Here is an 18,558-nt window from a genome sequence, read left to right on the forward strand (position 1 = left end):
AGATTACGGATCACCTTAGAGTTATGAACCAGACCTGACCACCTCGAAATATTTTCGGAAGGTAGCTTAGATGCTGATTTTTTAATTATTCTAAAGACAAATGTAACGTGCTGTGTTCCCGATGCAATTCAATTGATAAAACTACTTGCTGCTGAACAAAACATAAGTTATTCAAACACTATAGTTAAAAATACAAGAACTTAGAATAACTTTATCGGAAACCTTAATAGTAATAGATACTGTAATTATTACTAAATAACTGTTAATTAATTACTAACATAGCAATATCTCATAAACTCACCCCTTAACAAAAAGGCAAATTCAGAGAAATAGGTTTGTAACCCAGAGTAGAGAAAAACCCAACTTCTAGCTGAAAACAAGAACGAGAAAAAAATAACCTCTACTTCCTCAAACCTCCAGCAGCTTCTGTGCTGTTGAGACTCCAACAGCAACTACTTAAAGCCAAACCTAAAAAAAACCCTACAAACTACAGGTCTGTGAGAGAGCTGGCCACACCCAGCCAGGCTGCTTCTATTGTTCCAACTTCAGCAAAAACAAAACTCCAAAGCCTCAACAACCTGTTTACTGTGCTGGCTCTCCAGGTTGACACCTCATCACCGCGGTCTTAAAACTTCCCTTTTAAAAAAAAAACAACAGGTCAAAATAACCTCTTAAAGCCACACCACCTTGAGTGTGCTGAGTGTTAGTCTGCATTGTGACTCAATGTTATCACTCTCACATCAGAGGGAGAAGGCTATAGCTTTACCGGGCCAAGTGAGAGACATGGCTGCGAGATCTCAGCTGGCTGTGAAGGGTGACTCTGTTTCAGTAGAAACTCTGCTTGGTGTAACTGTCCCACTTTTGAAGGTGTGTGGAAACCTGTGAGAGTTGAAATCACAGACGTGGAGTTTCCCCAGTGCCCCATCCTGAGTTGAACAGAATAATCCAATTATTTACACTGGAACTGGCTGACTCAATGAGCCACGCTTGAAACTGGCATCGGTCGAGATGTGCCAAGATATTTCTTCCTCATACTTTGTGATTTTTAATAAAAGCTATAAGGGAAGTGACATGTTGTGACCTTTGCCCAACAGGATAGAGATTACCAGAACTATAACATTACTCTGAAGACCTTTTATTCAATGCTAACTAAGGTGGTAAAAGTAGAGATGATTAATGAATACAAAAGGAAATCAACTTGCAAGTCGACAGGGTTAGGGCAGGAGGGCAGAACAGAGACTGGTTTGTCCTACAGAGGTCCAGTATGAACTCAAGGGGCTGAATGGCATGAGTCTTTGCCATTATGACTCTGCAAAAGGTGGGGGCTTGGATCAATAGCTCATCCACTCCCTCCACCACCAATACATCATGACAGCACTGTGTACCATCTACCAGATCCACTGCAACAATTCATCAGGGCTCCTTCAACAACTCTTCTGAAACCTGTGGCCTCCAACCATCCAGAGGACAAGGGCAGCAGTTGCTCAGGAACACCACCCACCAGCTCAGTGGCACGCACACCATCCGAATTTGGAATGATATGGCTGTCCCTTCATTGTCGCTGGTTCAGAGACCACAGAGTGCTACTGAAGCAGCACTGTGGATATATCTCCCCATGATAGACTGTAAGCTATCGAGATGACAGCTCACCACCACCTTATTAAGGACAACTAAGGATGACCAACATGTGACTGTCCCAGCAATACTTGTACTCTATAGACAAAGCAAAAGAGTGAAATTACACTTGATAATATTACTGATTGCAACTCTTTCATTGAGGTCATTGCATCCTGACTCGTTAAATGGGGCAGGAGCAGGAAGTTCAGTGCAAAGTACTCAAGTACAAATTAATTAAAAGTTTCAACTTACTCCTGTACCGCAAGATCTTGTTAAAACGCTTTGAATCCCAAGTGACCATACTACAAGTCGAGAATATGGTCAGTATGAGTAGGACACACAAAAGCACCACCATAAATATTGTGATTTCACAATATCCTAATGGAAGAAGAAAAGGTTATTACAATTACCCAGATCCACACATTGGATAACACATCCAACTGGAAAATAACCAGAAATTAGATAATACATATAACTTAAAGGGGTGCCTTGCATATAGAATCCCTACGGTGTGGAAGCAGACCATTCGGCCCATTGAGTCCATACCAACCCTCTTAAGAGCATCCCACCCAGACCCACTCTTTCCTCCCGTACCTCTGCACTAGCCATATCTGATTCACCTCGCCCTCACATCTTTGGACACTATCGGACAATTTAGCCTGGCCCATCCACCTGACCCGCACATCTTTGTGACTGTGGGAGGACACCGGAGCACCCGGAGGGAACCCACGCAGACACGGGGAGAACGTGCAAACTCCACACGGACACAGGCTCCCGAATCGAACCCAGGTCCCTAGCAGAGGTGCTGACCACTGAGCCACCCTCCTCCTCACTCCAAATCACTCCCAGCGCACATTCTGCTGGCTCCTGCCCCAGCCCGCCCACCCCCTTCCCCACCCTCCCCACCTCACTGCGGGGGAGAAGCCCCCACAGTTCCTCTCCCCTCCTCCCCCCAGATGACAGCCTTGGAGGCCGTTGTTTCTAATCTGCCAGCTAGCCCCGGACATTCTCACGGCAAGACCTGATCCCACTTCAATAAGGTCCAGCAAAGCCTTGATTCTAACATTTTCAAACAACCCCTCTCTCCCCAGCTCATTGGTGCTACACCTCTGTGATTTTGTCCAGCACCAAACCTCTCCTGATACCTGTGCTCCTTCAATCCCGGCTACTCTGTAACGATAATGGCTGCATGACTGGTGACTGCGTCTTTATTTCACTCTGGCCCAAGCTCTGTATTCCCCTCCCTTCAATGTTCCACTCTCCTTCATGTATCTTCAAAACCTAGCAAGGGTTTGGTTGTATGGGCGAATAACTTGTTTTCTGGATCGGTGATAATCTTCGAGCGATAATCTTTAAGATGATTTATTGGTTAATTACATAACATTTCATATTCCTTAGGTAGGGTGGCACGGTGGCTCAGTGGTTAGCCCTGCTGCCTCATAGCACCGCGGACCCGGGTTCGATTCCAGCCTCGGGCAGACTCTCTGTGTGGACATTCTCCCCTTGTCTCCGCAGGTTTCCTCCCACAGCTCAGGGTAAATTGGCCATGGGAAATTGCCCATAACCTTCAGGGATGTATAGGTTAGGTGCGTTAGTCAGGGGTACATGTAAGGTAAGGGAATGGGTCTGGGTGGGTCACTCTTCGAAGGGTCAGTGCTGACTTGTTGGGCCGAAGGGCCTGTTTCCACACTGTAGGGAATCTCCGATTCTAAACAGAATTGGTTGCCGATTTCAGCTGAGCACCATTAAACCGACCTGGGGTGCGTTAAACACAGGAAGCCACTGGAGTCACATAACAACCAGGAATGCACACTATACCTTCAAACAGTATCCAGCAGATAAAGGCTGCTAGCAGGGTGATTAATGACAGCATGGATGCCACGTGGAGACACCGAAGTGCTTTTCCATGAAATTTAATCTCTGGAAAGGGGGAGAAACAAAAAAACCCAACATCAACGTTTCTCAAAGAGTCCCAGAGCGTAAGGCAGGAAAGTACACGTGAGGAGCGTTTGAGTAGCCTCCTGGTCCTATTTCTGCAGTGGGCCATCACCCTATCATCCCTGAGTGCCTCCCCTCTGGAAGCGTTAATCAATTATTCCCACCTTTTGCTTTTTCCAAGAAACATTGATCAAATTCGCTTCTGAAAGTTGAAGGAAAAAGATCGACACGTTTGAACTAATCACTGCAGACAACAGGAAGTGGGATTTCAGACGAGCCACCAATCACGTTCAAGTGTTCCAGTGATCAATATTATAATGTTCTCAACTTCTGACAATAAAGAACATGATTTTCTTACCTATTCTCTCAGTGTCAAGACGGAAACACAGGAACATTATCCCAAAGAAGACCGAGACAGCAAATACCAGGGCAATGATGGATAATACCATTGTACTATGTATCAGATGTGGAAGGCCTATAATAGAGAATTATACGTTAAATGCCTACTATTTTCAAATCAGGTTTGAGATCACAACAGGGGGTATCTCTCCCCACTCCCCCCAGAAGATGTGATTATCTCTAGATTGCTTTGAGGACTATGTGGGGAGAGATTTCCCAGGGTTGGGTTATTCAGTACATTTAGGGCTGAGATACACAGATTTCTCATCACTAAAGGGAAACCAAGGATTTTGGGGGAAATGCGGTAAAGTGCAGCTGAGGATGGTCAGACCAGTGGAGCAGACTCAACGGGCTGAATGGCCATTCTGCTCCTTTGTCTTATGACGTTATGAACTGCCTGTCTAACAGCACCGTGGGTCTATGTCGAACACATGGCCTGCAGCGGTTCGAAAAGGTAGCTCACTCCCAACATCTCAAAGGCAACTAGGCACGGGCAATAAATGCTGGCCCAGCCAACGGCATTTACATCCCGTGAGTGAATAAAGACAAACAAAGCAGTTGGAGAGAGTGGAGGCGTGGGTCTTTTCTCTTTACAGCAGAGAATGGTGAAGGAAAATCATTCAAAATAGAACGGTTCAAAATCATAATGGATTTCGACAGGAAGCAAGGAAGAGTTGTATTCAAATACCACCCATCTGGACGACAGAGCATCTCAAAGCCCAATACATATTGCTGAACTATGGTCACATAAGAAAATAAGAAATAAGAGCAGGAAAGAGCCAGCTGGTCATGGCTTATCTTCCTCGTGGACTCAGCTCCACTTAGCTGCCCACTCACCCTAACCCTTAACTCCTTCACTGCTCAGAAATCTATCTTTGCCTTAAAAAAAAATTCAACGAGGGAGTCTCGACTGCTTCCCGGGGCAGGGAATTCCACAGATTCACAACCCTCTGGGGGAAGAAGTTCCTCCTCAGCTCAGTCCGAAACCTGCTCCCCCCCCCCCCCCCCCACCCCACCCCATTTTGAAGCTATATGTCCCCTGGTTCGTTGTAGTTTCTCCTGCAAAGCACAAACGACCTCGCTGCCTCTAATGCAACCAATGTCTTCAGCATTGTACATGTTTGTATAAGATTTCCCCTCCACCCCCCCCCCCCCCCCCCCCATTCTTCAACATTCCGATAAGTATAACCCTAATCTCCTCAATCTCAGCTCATGAGCCAACCCCTTCAGCCCTGGAATCAAACCTGGTGAATGTCCTCTGCACTTCCTCCAGTGCCAGGACATCCCTTCTGAAGGAAGAAAACCAGAATTGTACATAGTACTCCAGGTGTGGCCTCACCTTATACAGCTGCAGAACAACCTCCCTGCTTCTAAACCCCATTCCTCTAGCAATGGAGGACAAACTCCATTTGCCTTAATTACCTGCTGCACCTGTAAACCAACTTTCTCATGCACACAGACACCCAGGTCCCTCTGCACAGCAAAATGTTGCAACTTGTCATTACTTAAACAATAATCCATTTTGCTGTCATTCCTACCAAAATGGATGCATTAGGAACCATTTGTTCACAGTGAGCTCCCACAACCAGCAAAATATGGCAATGATCAGACTGTCCCGTTAATCAAGGAATGGGTTCAGACTGAAAAATGATCTTTCCTCAGACAACCAAGAGGAAAGCCTCACATGGATATAAAATGAGCTGTTACAATTCAGTTGGGGGCTGTGTATGTTCAAATAGAGAATTAAATTGCTCAGGGATTAACTGAAGGAGCTCTGCCACAAAACTTTACAATGTTAAACCTTCTTGCATGGAAAATAAAATTAAGCCAAGTCAGCATTTTAAACATAACAACTTATGCTATAAATCTAGTTTTACTTCCCTGCAAAAAATGTCCTTACGTATTACAGAATGCTGAGGGTTATTTCACTTTTACTTCTAGGACCACGGGGGCTGGTTTAGCTCATTTGGCTGGATGGTTGGTTTGTGAAGCAGTGTGATGCCCAGGCCATGGCTTCAATCCCCATCGCCGGCTGAGGTTACCATGACGGACTCAACATCTCCCCTCACCCGAGGCATGGTGACCCTCAGGGAAAACCACCACCAGATGGCTCTCTCTAATGATAGCCCTATGGTCTGGTAAGACTATGGTGATTGAGTTCTGGGGCCAAATTAATGACATGCCACAGCTCCCTGGAATTCACCTTCATGCCTTTTCTTTGCCCCAGCTATTCTCAGAAGTACCCGATTTCAGAAGGATCCATCCATTAGATTTTGGTGAGACAAACCTTTAGCTTATCTTTAAATCCTCATGACCATGGGCTACTCAAGCTGAATCACAGAGTTGAATACCAATTTTAGGCCGCATTGCTTTCTTAGTCAGGAATTTAAAAATTAAAAATTAATTAATGACATTGTTTCTGTATTTCTCACGACTTTATTTCAGCTGCTTCTCTCCGCCTGCTCCAAACCGACCAATCAAGTTGACTCTGCCTTCTGACTGACTGTTTTTTTGTGAGCACCCAGATGCATTAAACAGAGGAAACTTCCTGACCTGCACAGACCATCTCCATCACAACACGGCATACTGCCGGGCACACCAAACAGAAATGTAAATGAATAATCTTTTATCTTCAAAACAACTCTTTGATTATGTGGCCCACATGAGTAATTTTCCCTTGAATGAAAAAGAAATTGCCCTCTCAGCTTTGTGATTAGCTTTATTACTCTGGGCTTTGCATGAATAATGCATGCCCTTTATTGAAATATTTGTCGACAGACTGTTTCTACAAGGAGTACAAAACTAGCTCATACATTGCTTGCAACATCCAACTCTGCCTTCACAGAGTAAAGACTGATTACATTTTCCATTAGAATTAATCCAGAATTCTTTCACTTGCATTCACCTTAGACACTGGCACCTGAATTGACACATTGATCTAGACTTTAAAAATTCCAATTTCCAAACTACAATTGCTGTTATCTGAAAGGTTGGCCAACGTTTGTGAGGGCCAACAGTATTGACAAAGGGACGCGTGTCAGGACCAGGCAGAGTTTCCAAAATGCGGCCCTACGATGTTCAAATTCCCAACACCCTGCGTAATGGTTTCCCCCAACTCTGAGGTGGCTAGCTTCCCGATTAGCAAAGGAGAGTGGAAATCTATCTGCGAATTAAACACGGTTGTGTATCCGAGGTTACAATCGGGTCAATCATGAGACCTTATTATTAAATAGTAGAGTGGCTGACTAGCCAACTCTCGTTCCCAACTTGCATGTTCCTAAAGGGGGGGGTGGTGTTCGTACAATCCGTACAAAGAGGAAGCAGGCTATTCGGCCCATTGAGTCCACACCAACCCTCTGAGGAGGATCTCATCCAGACCCACCCTATCCCCGTAACCTTGCATTTCCCATGGCTAACCCACCAGCCTGCACATCTCTGGTGCACTATGGGGCAATTTAGCGTGACCAATCCACCCTAACCTGCACATCTTTGGGCTGTGGGAGGAAACCGGAGCAAACCCACGCAGACACGGGGAGAATGTGCAAACTCCTCACAGAGAGTCACCCGAGGCTGGGATCGAACCCGGGTCCCTGACGCCGTGAGGCAGCAGTGCTAACCACTGAGCCACCGTGTTGTCTGTCTGAGGAGGCTAGATGTTTAGAGGATATTAACCTTCACGGGGGAACACTAGAATTGGCTGGAACAGGTTGAATTCCCATATAAGACGGAAGTGAGGAAGAATGTCCTCTCTCAGAGGATCACTTACCTTCGGTATTCTTGTTTGCAGGCCCACTGAATGGTTTTAAGCCTGATTAAGACAGGTTGGTGATGGAGAAGTGAGTACAGGGTGATGGGAGCAGGGAGGAAGACAAGATCCCAATCAGGGGAGAAAGTGAGGCCTGCAGATGCTGGAGATCAGAGCTGAAAATGTGTTGCTGGAAAAGCGCAGCAGGTCAGGCAGCATCCAAGGAGCAGGAGAATCGACGTTTCGGGCATGAGCCCTTCAAGAAGGGCTCATGCCCGAAACGTTGATTCTCCTGCTCCTTGGAAGCTGCCTGACCTGCTGTGCTTTTCCAGCAACAAATTTTAAGATCCCAATCAGGTCAGCTACCATCTTAGTGACGGGGTGAATGGGATCAAAGAAGCTCCTGTTAGTTCATCGATTGTTATAAAGGGGATAATCTGTTTGTGATGACAATGAAATTCAATGGTGGCTCAGTGGTTAGCACTACTGCCTCACAGCACCAGGGACCCGGGTTCGATTCCAGCCTCAGGTGACTGTCCGTGAGGAGTTTGCACATTCTCCCCGTGTCTGCGTGGGTTTCCTCCCACGGTCCAGCGATGTGCAGGTCAGGGTGGATTGGCTAAGGGACAGTGCCCAAGGATGGACAGATTTGGTGGGTTAGCCATGGGAAATGCAGAAGGTGGTGGGATATCCCTTGGAGGGTCAGTGTGGGCTGATTGGCCTGACTCCACACCATAGTGGTCCCATGATTAACTACCAGGTAATTATTGACCAGGATTCAGGGGACGTTACTACTGTCCATCATCAAAACAATCAGTCCAGTCTGGTCAAAAATCCCTATTTGTGACTCAAACCAGACTCTCCGGCTTTTGGTGCAGTTCCTTTGGGGAACCTCGAGGCCATCAGCCTTTTCAGCAAAAGCAGCAAGAGGTTGCAGGAAGCATGGTGGCTCAGTGGTTAGCACTGCTGCCTCACAACACCAGGGACCCGCGTTCGATCCCAGCCTCGGGCGTCTGTTTATGTGGACTTTGCATGTTCTTCCCCTGTCTGGGGGGGGGGGTTTCCTCCCACAGTCCAAAGATGTGCTAAATTGTCCCATCGTGTTCAGGGATGTGTAGGTTAGGGTGGATTGGCCGTGCTAAATTGTCCCATAGGGTTCAGGGATGTGTAGGTTAGGGTGGATTAGCCGTGCTAAATTGCCCCATAGTGTTCAGGGATGTGCAGGTTAGGGTGGATTGGCCGTGCTAAATTGTCCCATAGTGTTCAGGGATGTGTAGGTTAGGGTGGATTGGCCGTGCTAAATTGTCCCATAGTTTTCAGGGATGTGCAGGTTAGGGTGGATTGGCCGTGCTAAATTGTCCCATAGTGTTCAGGGGTGTGTAGGTTATGGTGGATTGGCCGTGCTAAATTGTCCCATAGTGTTCAGGGGTGTGTAGGTTAGGGTGAATTGGCCGTGCTAAATTGTCCCATAGTGTTCAGGGATGTGTAGGTTAGGGTGGATTGGCCGTGCTAAATTGTCCCATCGTGTTCAGGGATGTGCAGGTTAGGGTGGATTGGCTGTGCTAAATTGTCCCGTAGTGTTCAGGGATGTGTAGGTTAGGGTGGATTGGCCGTGCTAAATTGCCCCATAGTGTTCAGGGATGTGTAGGTTAGGGTGGATTGGCCATGCTAAATTGTCCCATAGTGTTCAGGGATGTGCAGGTTAGGGTGGATTGGCCGTGCTAAATTGTCCCATAGTGTTCAGGGATGTGCAGGTTAGGGTGGATTGGCCGTGCTAAATTGTCCCGTAGTGTTCAGGGATGTGTAGGTTAGGGTGGATTGGCCGTGCTAAATTGCCCCATAGTGTTCAGGGATGTGTAGGTTAGGGTGGATTGGCCATGCTAAATTGTCCCATAGTGTTCAGGGATGTGCAGGTTAGGGTGGATTGGCCATGCTAAATTGTCCCATAGTGTTCAGGGATGTGTAGGTTAGGGTGGATTGGCTGTGCTAAATTGTCCCGTAGTGTTCAGGGATGTGTAGGTTAGGGTGGATTGGCCGTGCTAAATTGCCCCATAGTGTTCAGGGATGTGTAGGTTAGGGTGGATTGGCCATGCTAAATTGTCCCATAGTGTTCAGGGATGTGCAGGTTAGGGTGGATTGGCCATGCTAAATTGTCCCATAGTGTTCAGGGATGTGTAGGTTAGGGTGGATTGGCCGTGCTAAATTGTCCCATAGTGTTCAGGGATGTGCAGCCGTGTGGGTAAGCCTTGAGCAAGCAGGGTTCTAAGGGATAGGGGTGTGGGACTGGGTTGGGTGCTCTCTGGGGGGTTTGGTGTGGACCCGATGGGCCAAATGGCCTGCTCCCACAGCGTCGGGATACTAAAACAGTCACCCAGATCTACTTTATCCTCACTTCCCCCCAAGATTAAATCTAGGAAGAACGGCGATAGATTTCCAGGTCAGGATGGGGAGTGGCTTGGAGGGGAACTTGAAGATGGTGGTGTTCCCCATGTCTCTGTTGCCCTTGTCCTTCGAGATGGAAGCGGCCGTGGGTTTGGAAGAGGCTGCTACTGAGTGTCAGGGGGGGGGGAGGGAGGGGATGCTTGTGGATGTGGTGCCAATCAAGTGGGGGCTGCTTTGTTTTGGATGGTGTCAATCTTCTTGAGTGTTGTTGGAGCTGCCCTTATCCAGGTAAGTGAGGAATGTTCCATCATACTCCTGAGTTGTGACTTGGAGGTGATGGACAGGCTTTGGGGAGTCAGGAAGGGAATTATTTGCTGCAGTATTCCTAGCTTCTGACCTGCTGTTGTAGACACTGCCTTTATATGACCAGGAGTGATTTGGAGATGCTGGTGTTGGACTGGGGTGTACAAAGTTAAAAGTCATACAACACCAGGTTATAGTCCAACAGGTTTAATTGGAAGCACTAGCTTTCGGAGCGACGCTCCTTCATCAGGTGTTTGTGGAGGACACAATTGGAAGACACAGAATTTATAGCAGAAGTTTACAGTGTGATGTAACTGAAATTATACATTGAAAAATACTTTGATTGTTTGTTGAGTCTTTCATCTGTTCGAACGCTATGATAGTTTCACTTCTTTTACATGTAAATCACAAAACATTCTTTTAAAAGTTACGTTCTCAGGTGAACTGTAACAATTGGTGTCAGCCCAGACAATGTGTTGAAGGTGTTAGCCCACTGTGTGCTGCTGTCTGTGCCATAATGGTTAGACTGATTCTAATCTAAAAACTGAATTAACAGAGTCTTACATGAATCCGTGCAGTTTTTGAGTAAAGTACAATGTAACTCTGCAAGTAGAAATTCACCCCACAAACGTATATGTGTATGTGTGCATGTGTGTGTGTGCGTGTTTGGGGTGGGGGGGGGGTTGTGAGTATCTGTGAGAGAGATTATATATGTGTGTGTGAGAGTTTAAAGGGGTCTAAGTCTGTGAGAGGGTGCATGTGTGAGTATGTGTGTGTGTCTGCCTGGAGTGGGAGGTTGTGAGTGTGAGAGAGTGTATGTGAGTGTAGAGTGTCTAAGTCTATGAGAGGGTGCATGTGTGAGTGTGGGAGTGTGTGTGTGTGTAGGAGTGTCTGTGTGTGTGTGTATAGTGAAATGGTGATCACCTGTAATGTGACATGAACCCAAGGTCCCAGTTGAGGCCCTCCCTATGGGTAGAACTTGGCTATCAGCCTCTGCTCGGCCACTTTTCTCTGCTGCTTGTCCGCTGCAAGACGTGTCAGATTGTGGACATAGATACCACTATTACGCGTGGGGACACCTCCCACCTTGTACATGGTGGGTACTCATGTGACTCAGCCAACATTGTCTATCTTATACATTGCAGGCAAGGATGCCTGGAGGCATGGTACATTGGGGAAACCGAGCAAAGGCTACGACAACGGATGTATGGGCACCGCACAACAATCAACAGACAGGAGGGTTCCCTCCCAGTTGGGGAACACTTCAGTGGTCCAGGACATTCAGCCTCGGACCTTCGGGTGACCATCCTCCAAGGTGGACTTCGGGACAGGCAGCAGAGGAAAGTGGTCGAGCAGAGGCTGATAGCCAAGTTCGGTACCCATAGGGAGGGCCTCAACCGGGACCTTGGGTTCATGTCACATTACAGGTAACCACCATTGCACTACACACACTCACAGATATTCCTACACACACACACTCTCACACACATACACGCAGAGTTACATTGTACTTTGCTCAAAAGCTACATGGATCCATGTAAGATTCTGTTAATTCATTTTTTAGATTAGAATAAGTTTAAACATTATGGCACAGAGAGCAGCACACAGGGGGCTAACACCCAACACATTATCTGGGCTGACACCAATTGTTAAAGTCAACCAGAGAATGTAACTTGGAAAAAGTTTTGCAATTTCCATATGAAAGAAGTGAAACTATCACGGTCATTCGAACGGATGAGAGAATTGGCCATGCCAAATTGCCCGCAGTGTTAGGTGCAGGGGTAAATGTAGGGGAATGGGTCTGGGTGGGTTGCGCTTCGGCGGGTCGGTGTGGACTTGTTGGGCCGAAGGGCCTGTTTCCACACTGTAAGTAATCTAAGTAAGTAATCTAAGTAATCTAATCTTAACAAACAATCAAGGTAGTTTTCAATGTATAATTTCAGTTACATCACATTGTAAACTTTTGCTATAAATTCTGTGTCTTGCAATGTGTCCTCCACAAACACCTGATGAAGGAGCGTCGCTCCGAATGCGAGTGCTTCCAATTAAACCTGTTGGACTGTAACCTGGTGTTGTGTGAGTTTTAACTTTATATGACAAGTCCAGTTCAGCTTCAGCTCAATAGTAACCACCATGATGGTGAGGGCTGGAGTTTCAGTGATGGTGATGCCCACTGAACACCAAGAGGCGATGGCTATTTCGTCTATTGTTGGAGATGGTTATTGATTCACATCTATAAACAGCACAAAGGTTTCTTGTCTGTTTAAGTCCAATCCTAAATATTACCCAGCTCTTGGTGGAGTGCCTCGATGGAATCTGTCTCTGGCACACTGCCAGGCAGTCCACTGAAGATTCTAACCAATCGCTGCCTATTACCTGATGAAGGAGCGTCGCTCCGAAAGCTTGTGTGTCCAAAAAACACCTGTTGGACTATAACCTGATGTTGTGGAATCTTTACGTTTGCCTATTAAAAGGTTTCTTTTCCTCGCATGTTGCCATTGACTCCTTTTGACAGCGACATGAAAGCCTGTAATCACTCCCTACCTACTCTGTCTGCACCCTTACAACACAGAGTACGGGCGTCCAATCAATCATAGCCAGAGCTGTCCATTTCTCAGCAGGAATGCCAAGTGACGACATGAGCAATAGTCACAGTGCTCACTGAGGGGATGGCGTTGTTGGTCAATGTTGCCAGTGTACATTAGAAGCTGCTTCCCCCACCCCTAGTGCTGGGGAGGAGTTAGAACAACAGTGGAGAACATTATTTACAAATGGGAATTACTGAGGCAAAGTGCAAGGGGGAGGGGACCATTGGAATGAAAGTCAGGAATGGCCAATTGGGAGGCTTGACTCACCATAAATAAGAAGCCGATGTGAAACGTTCTTCCTGCTCACAGCATTCTCCACCATGCAAATGTAGTCGCCACAGTCAGACTTCTTGGCCGCAGTGATAACCAGGGTGCTGTTACCCTTCAGGAACTGAGAGTGCTCACCATTCGCTATCACAGTGCTGTCTTTCCACCACACGAAGGAATCTGGGAACCCCGCGTCCACCCGGCAGACCAGCGCGATGGTGGTGCCCAGGCCGGTCGAATTATTGCTGATGAGAGGCTCTGACAGTGCGACTGCGGGGAGGGAATGAATGAATGAATGAATGAATGAACGGACGAATGAATGAACAAATGAATGAATGAACGAATGAATGAATCTGAGCACAAGGACCTCACTATAACACAATTAATGAACAAGAGTGGGAGAGGCATCATTAGAGCGCTTCCTCCTGTGTCTCTGTGAAGATATTGAAGAAGAGTTTGACCAGCACTTGCTTCAGTGGTCACCAAGACAATAAGCCAAGTAACATACGCACCTTCCAGCTGCTCAAGCACCTTCACCCTGAGAGCATTCAGTGTATACTTGAGCAGCCCTGTTTTCTCCTGCAGCTACAACACATTCCACGGCAGTGAAATTCATCAAAGTCTGTGTCACGTCCTTCATGCAGTCCTGGGATTGGATTGGATTCCCCACAGTGTGGAAACAGGCCCTTCGGCCCAACGAGTCCACACCGTCCCTCCGACGAGCAACCCACCCAGACCCATCTCCCTCTGACTAATGCACCTAACACGCTGGGCAATTTAGCCCGGCCAATCCACCTGGCCCGCACATCTTTGGGAGTTTGGACAGACCAGGTGACAGCTCCAATGAGCTCGTGATGCGTTTGTACACTTCCTCGAACAATTCTGAACGACATCAAGCCTTCCCTGAAAGCGAAAAATTTCACTTCACCCATTCCACGGTAAAGGACCCGACTTATGAAGAAACGTGGAGCAGGTTAGACCTATAACCACCAACTGTGTAGAGACTGATAATCAACGTCAGACCCTGAGGGCAACAAGATGGAATCATGCCCTGTTCGGGGGAAGGGGTGACCAAAATAGGGGGACATCAGTTCGGAGCAAGCGGTCTCCCTCTTAGGGCAGAAACGAGGAGAATTTATTTTCTTCCAAAGGGTCGTTCGAGAATAGAAGTCTTTTCTCTGGGGAGGGAACCTTTGTCCTGAGTTGAGAGCGTGTTGCTGGAAAAGCACAGCAGGTCAGGCAGCATGCGAAGAGCAGGGAAAAAAAAAAATCGACATTTCGGATCGGAACCCTTCAGTCAGATTCGTGATGGAAGGGCTCTGGTCCGAAACGTCGATTCTCCTGCTCCTCGGACGCTGCCTGACCTGCTGCGCTTTTCCAGCACCGCACTCTCATCTCTGATCTCCAGCATCTGCAGTCCTCACTGTGACCGACCACTGTCCCGATATTTATTCAAGGCTCCTTGAGGGAATAAATCTTGGCAGGAGACACCAATGTTGTTGGGAGGTATATGTGACCACCAAAAACATTTGGAAAATAAATTGTACAGCCTTTCTCTCTGAATATTGGGTGCAACTGTGGTCTCCCTCCTCGAGGAAACCTGAAAGGGTTGGTAGTTATTGGGCCAATATGACAGGACACAGAATTTATAGTAAAAGATCCAAGTATCATACAACTGTTCAATATATCGAGGTAAAAACAATGACTGCAGATGCTGGAAACCAGACTCTGGATTAGTGGTGCTGGAAGAGCACAGCAGTTCAGGCAGCATCGTTTCGGTTGCATGACACTGTAATCTGTTGCTACAAATTCGGTGTCTTCTGGTCCTGCTCCACAACCACCTGATGAAGGAGCAGCGCTCCGCAGGCCCGTGCTTCCAAATAAACCTGGTGTTGGACTGGAACCTGGTGTTGTGTGATTTTTCACCACACACAGCACTTACCGAGAACACTTAGCTGGAAGACTTTGGTGACATTCAAATTAATCTGCACTTTGTACAGGCCACTGTCACTTCTTGCGATGTCTTTTAAGAGCAGTGATCCATTTGAAGAAAAGAATGTGGTTCGAGACTTATACAAATTGGTGAAGGTGGGTATTTCTGTTACACTGTAGTAATCAAGAATTCTTGTTCCGGAAAACATCCACTTGACGTGTTCCACATTCTTAAAATCAGCTTTGTTGAATCCAGGCAACAGGATGGAGGATCCCACTGCCCCAAAGAGCTTCTCGCTTGGCCTCTGGGAGTCGGGTTGACCTGATGGATGAGAGAGGGGAATAGAATTATCCAAGAGGGGGGGGGGTAAGCTCTTCCATCCTTAGAAGGTAGTAGGGCAGGAGCACTAACCGACCGCAGCACGGTCACCTCACAGACTGCAAAAGCAGGGAGGTCACGTTGGAGCTGTACAGGACTTAGGCTAGGCCACATACTGCATACAGTTTCCATCACCACATCAAAGGAGAGAGGTGTGCGCGTTGGAGGGGGCGCGGAGGGGATTCACCGGCTGGACAGGCTCGGGCAGTCTTCTTTGGAGCAGAAAAGGTCGAGGAGGGGGCACCCGACAGCTGTGTATAAGAGGGTGAGAGTGGACAGAGTAGATAGAAGCAGGTTAACAGCCCGAGTCAGGGAACCCATAGCCCAGGAGGGAGGACCAGTCAGCTGACCCGCGTTACAATCGCCGCAGTCACATGATCGCTCCGGCGAATTGGAGCTGGCCTTGTGTCAGGGGGAGCAAAAGAACATTCTAGATTAACGCCCGTTGATTTCCTTCCCGGAAACCCAACAAAAGAGACGATTTAAACAGGTCCTTCAAACTGCAAAAGACCTCAAGTGGCTCGAATCTTTGGGAATGAACGTGGTGAGTCAGCCATGTTTTCGTGTCTGCTTTTAGTCAGCGAGCAAGAGGACTGCTTGCTCAGTCCGTTGGGCGGAGGGATTCTCTCTCAGCCACCGGGCAGACTGGGAGATCAAAGCTAGGAGTTTTCAAGCAGTCGGAGAACTTTGATCAGTCCCAGATTCAGCTGTTTGCCTGCTGGAGATTTCACAAGCTTCTGCAAGACCCTGACGCCCAACGTTTTGAGTGTTGGATGCCTCAAAACAAGTCCACAGGTCTGTCCTCAGCGTGGCCAGAGATCATGAGGACATGATTAGATTAGATTAGATTCCCTACAGTGTGGAAACAGGCCCTTCGGCCCAACAAGTCCACACCGACCCTCCGAAGAGTAACCCACCCAGACCTGCTTCCCTCTGACTAATGCACCTAACCTATGGGGCAATTTACCATTACCAATTCACCCCTGACCTGCACATCTTTGGATTGTGGGAGGAAACCGGAGCACCCGGAGGAAACCCACCCAGACACGGGGGGAGAATGTGCAAACTCCACACAGACAGTCGCCTGAGGCTGGAATCGAACCCAGGTCCCTGGCGCTGTGAGGCAGCAGGGCTAACCACTGAGCCACTGCGCCGCCCAAAGGTCAAATTGCAGGGCAGGTTGGAACAGCAGCAGACCATTCGGCCCATTGGGCCTGGTCCACCATATGTCACACCAATCGAATACATCGATGCCTTTTACCCAACCCATCCATTTTACATCACTGGTAACCAAAGAACAAAGAAACTTTACAGCCCAGGGCCAGGCCCTTCGGCCTCCAAGCCTGTGCCGATCCAAATGTACTGTCTAAACCTGTCGCCCAATTCCTAAGCATCTGTATCCCTCTGCTCCCCCACCGACTCATGCCTCTGTCCAGACGCATCTTAAATGAATCTACCATGCCTGCCTCTACCACCTCTGTTGGCAACACAATCCAGACGCCCACCACCCTCTGTGTGAAGTACTTGGATCAGAAATCCAAAATTCCCTACCTTAGTCCTGAGAACAACCGAACAAAGAACATTGCAGCACAGGAACAGGCCCTTCGGCCCTCCAAGCCTGTGCTGATCCAGATCCTCTATCTTAACCTGTTGCCTATTTCCTAGAATCTGTATTCCCCCTGCTTCTTCATGTCACTGTCTAATACATCTTAAATGAAGCTATCGCTCCCACCTCTACCACCTCCTACTGGCAACGCATTCCAGGCACCCACCACCTCTGTGTAAAGAACTTGCTACGCATTTCTCCCCTAAACCTTTCCCCTCTCACTTTGAACTCATGACCCCCAAGTAACTGAGTCGCCCACTCTGGGAAAACCTTCTTGCTATCCACTCTGCCTACCCCTCCTCATGATTTTGTAAGCCTCAATCAGGTCCCCCCCTCAACCTCTTTGTCTTTCTAATGAAAATATTTGTAATCTGCTCAACCTCTCTTCATAGCTCGCACCCTGGTGACCTCCTCTGCGCCCTCTCCAAAGCATCCACATCCTGTTGGTAACGTGACCGACCAGAACTGTACACAGTCTTCCAAACGTGACCGAACCAAAGACCTATACAACTGTAACATGACCTGCCAACTCTTGTACTCAATACTCTGTCTGATGAAGGAAAGCCTGCCTTCTTGACCTTTCCATTGACCTGCCTTGCCACTTTCAGGGAATAATGGACCTGAACACCCTGATCTCTCTGTGCATCAATGTTCCCCAGGACTTTGCCATCCACAGTTTGCTCTGGAATTGGAGCTTCCAAATGCATCACCTCACATTTGCCTGGATTGAACTCCATCTGCCGTTTCTCTGCCCGTCTCTCCAGTCTATCTACATTCTGCTGCATTCTCTGACAGTCCCCATCTCTACCTGCTACTCCGCCAATCTTAGTGTCATCTGCAAACTTGCTCATCAGACCCTCTATACCTTCCTCCAGATCATTTCCGTACATCACAAACAACGGTCCCAGCACGGATCCCTGTGGTCACTGTTCTCCGAGCTTCATTCCAGCGTTACTCTCTGTGTCTCGTGTTGCCCAGCCAGTTCTCTATCCATCTAGCTGGTACACCCTGGACCCCATGCAACTTCCCCTTCTCCATCAGCCTACCATGGGGAGGCTTATCAAATACCTGATGAAAATCCACGATGATATGACATCCACGTCCCTTCCCTCATCAATCACCTTTGTCGCCTCTTCAAAAGAATTCTATTAGGTTGGTAAGACATGACCTTCCCTGCACAAAACCATGCTGCCTGTCACTGATAAGCCCATTTTCTTCAAAGAACGCAGCCAAAGACTGAGCTTCCAAAGCCTCTGGCGTCAAGCATTTCCGAGGTTCGCAAACCCTCTGAGTAAAAAAAACGACTCCTCCTCATCTCAAATTAAAATGGCGTCCCCATCAATTTTAATTTGTCCCCCAGCCAGGGAGAGCATGTTCCCTGCGTCTACCCTGCCTCTCGCTT

The 18,558-nt window shown here is 47.7% G+C and overlaps 1 protein-coding gene across 3 annotated transcripts in view; it reads right to left on the reverse strand.

Annotated features, from left to right (window-relative positions):
* Nucleotides 1-18,558, reverse strand: part of LOC122541401 (hepatic and glial cell adhesion molecule-like) — a 47,416-nt gene that overhangs the window by 18,459 nt on the left and 10,399 nt on the right. For 2 of the 3 annotated variants that reach the window (XM_087979337.1, XM_087979336.1), the window contains exons 2-6: nt 15,182-15,493; nt 13,240-13,509; nt 3,914-4,030; nt 3,436-3,537; nt 1,870-1,995 (exon numbers count right to left, since the gene is read on the reverse strand). In XM_087979337.1, the coding sequence (XP_087835463.1) occupies nt 1,870-1,995; nt 3,436-3,537; nt 3,914-4,030; nt 13,240-13,509; nt 15,182-15,493 (927 nt within the window). The remainder of the gene's footprint in view (nt 1-1,869; nt 1,996-3,435; nt 3,538-3,913; nt 4,031-13,239; nt 13,510-15,181; nt 15,494-18,558) is intronic. The other variant, XM_087979338.1, reaches the window with a different exon arrangement.

This window comes from Chiloscyllium plagiosum, unplaced genomic scaffold, assembly GCF_037043375.1.
Source record: "Chiloscyllium plagiosum isolate Xiang-an unplaced genomic scaffold, Cpla_swu_hap1 HiC_scaffold_35, whole genome shotgun sequence".
NCBI lineage: Eukaryota > Metazoa > Chordata > Chondrichthyes > Orectolobiformes > Hemiscylliidae > Chiloscyllium > Chiloscyllium plagiosum.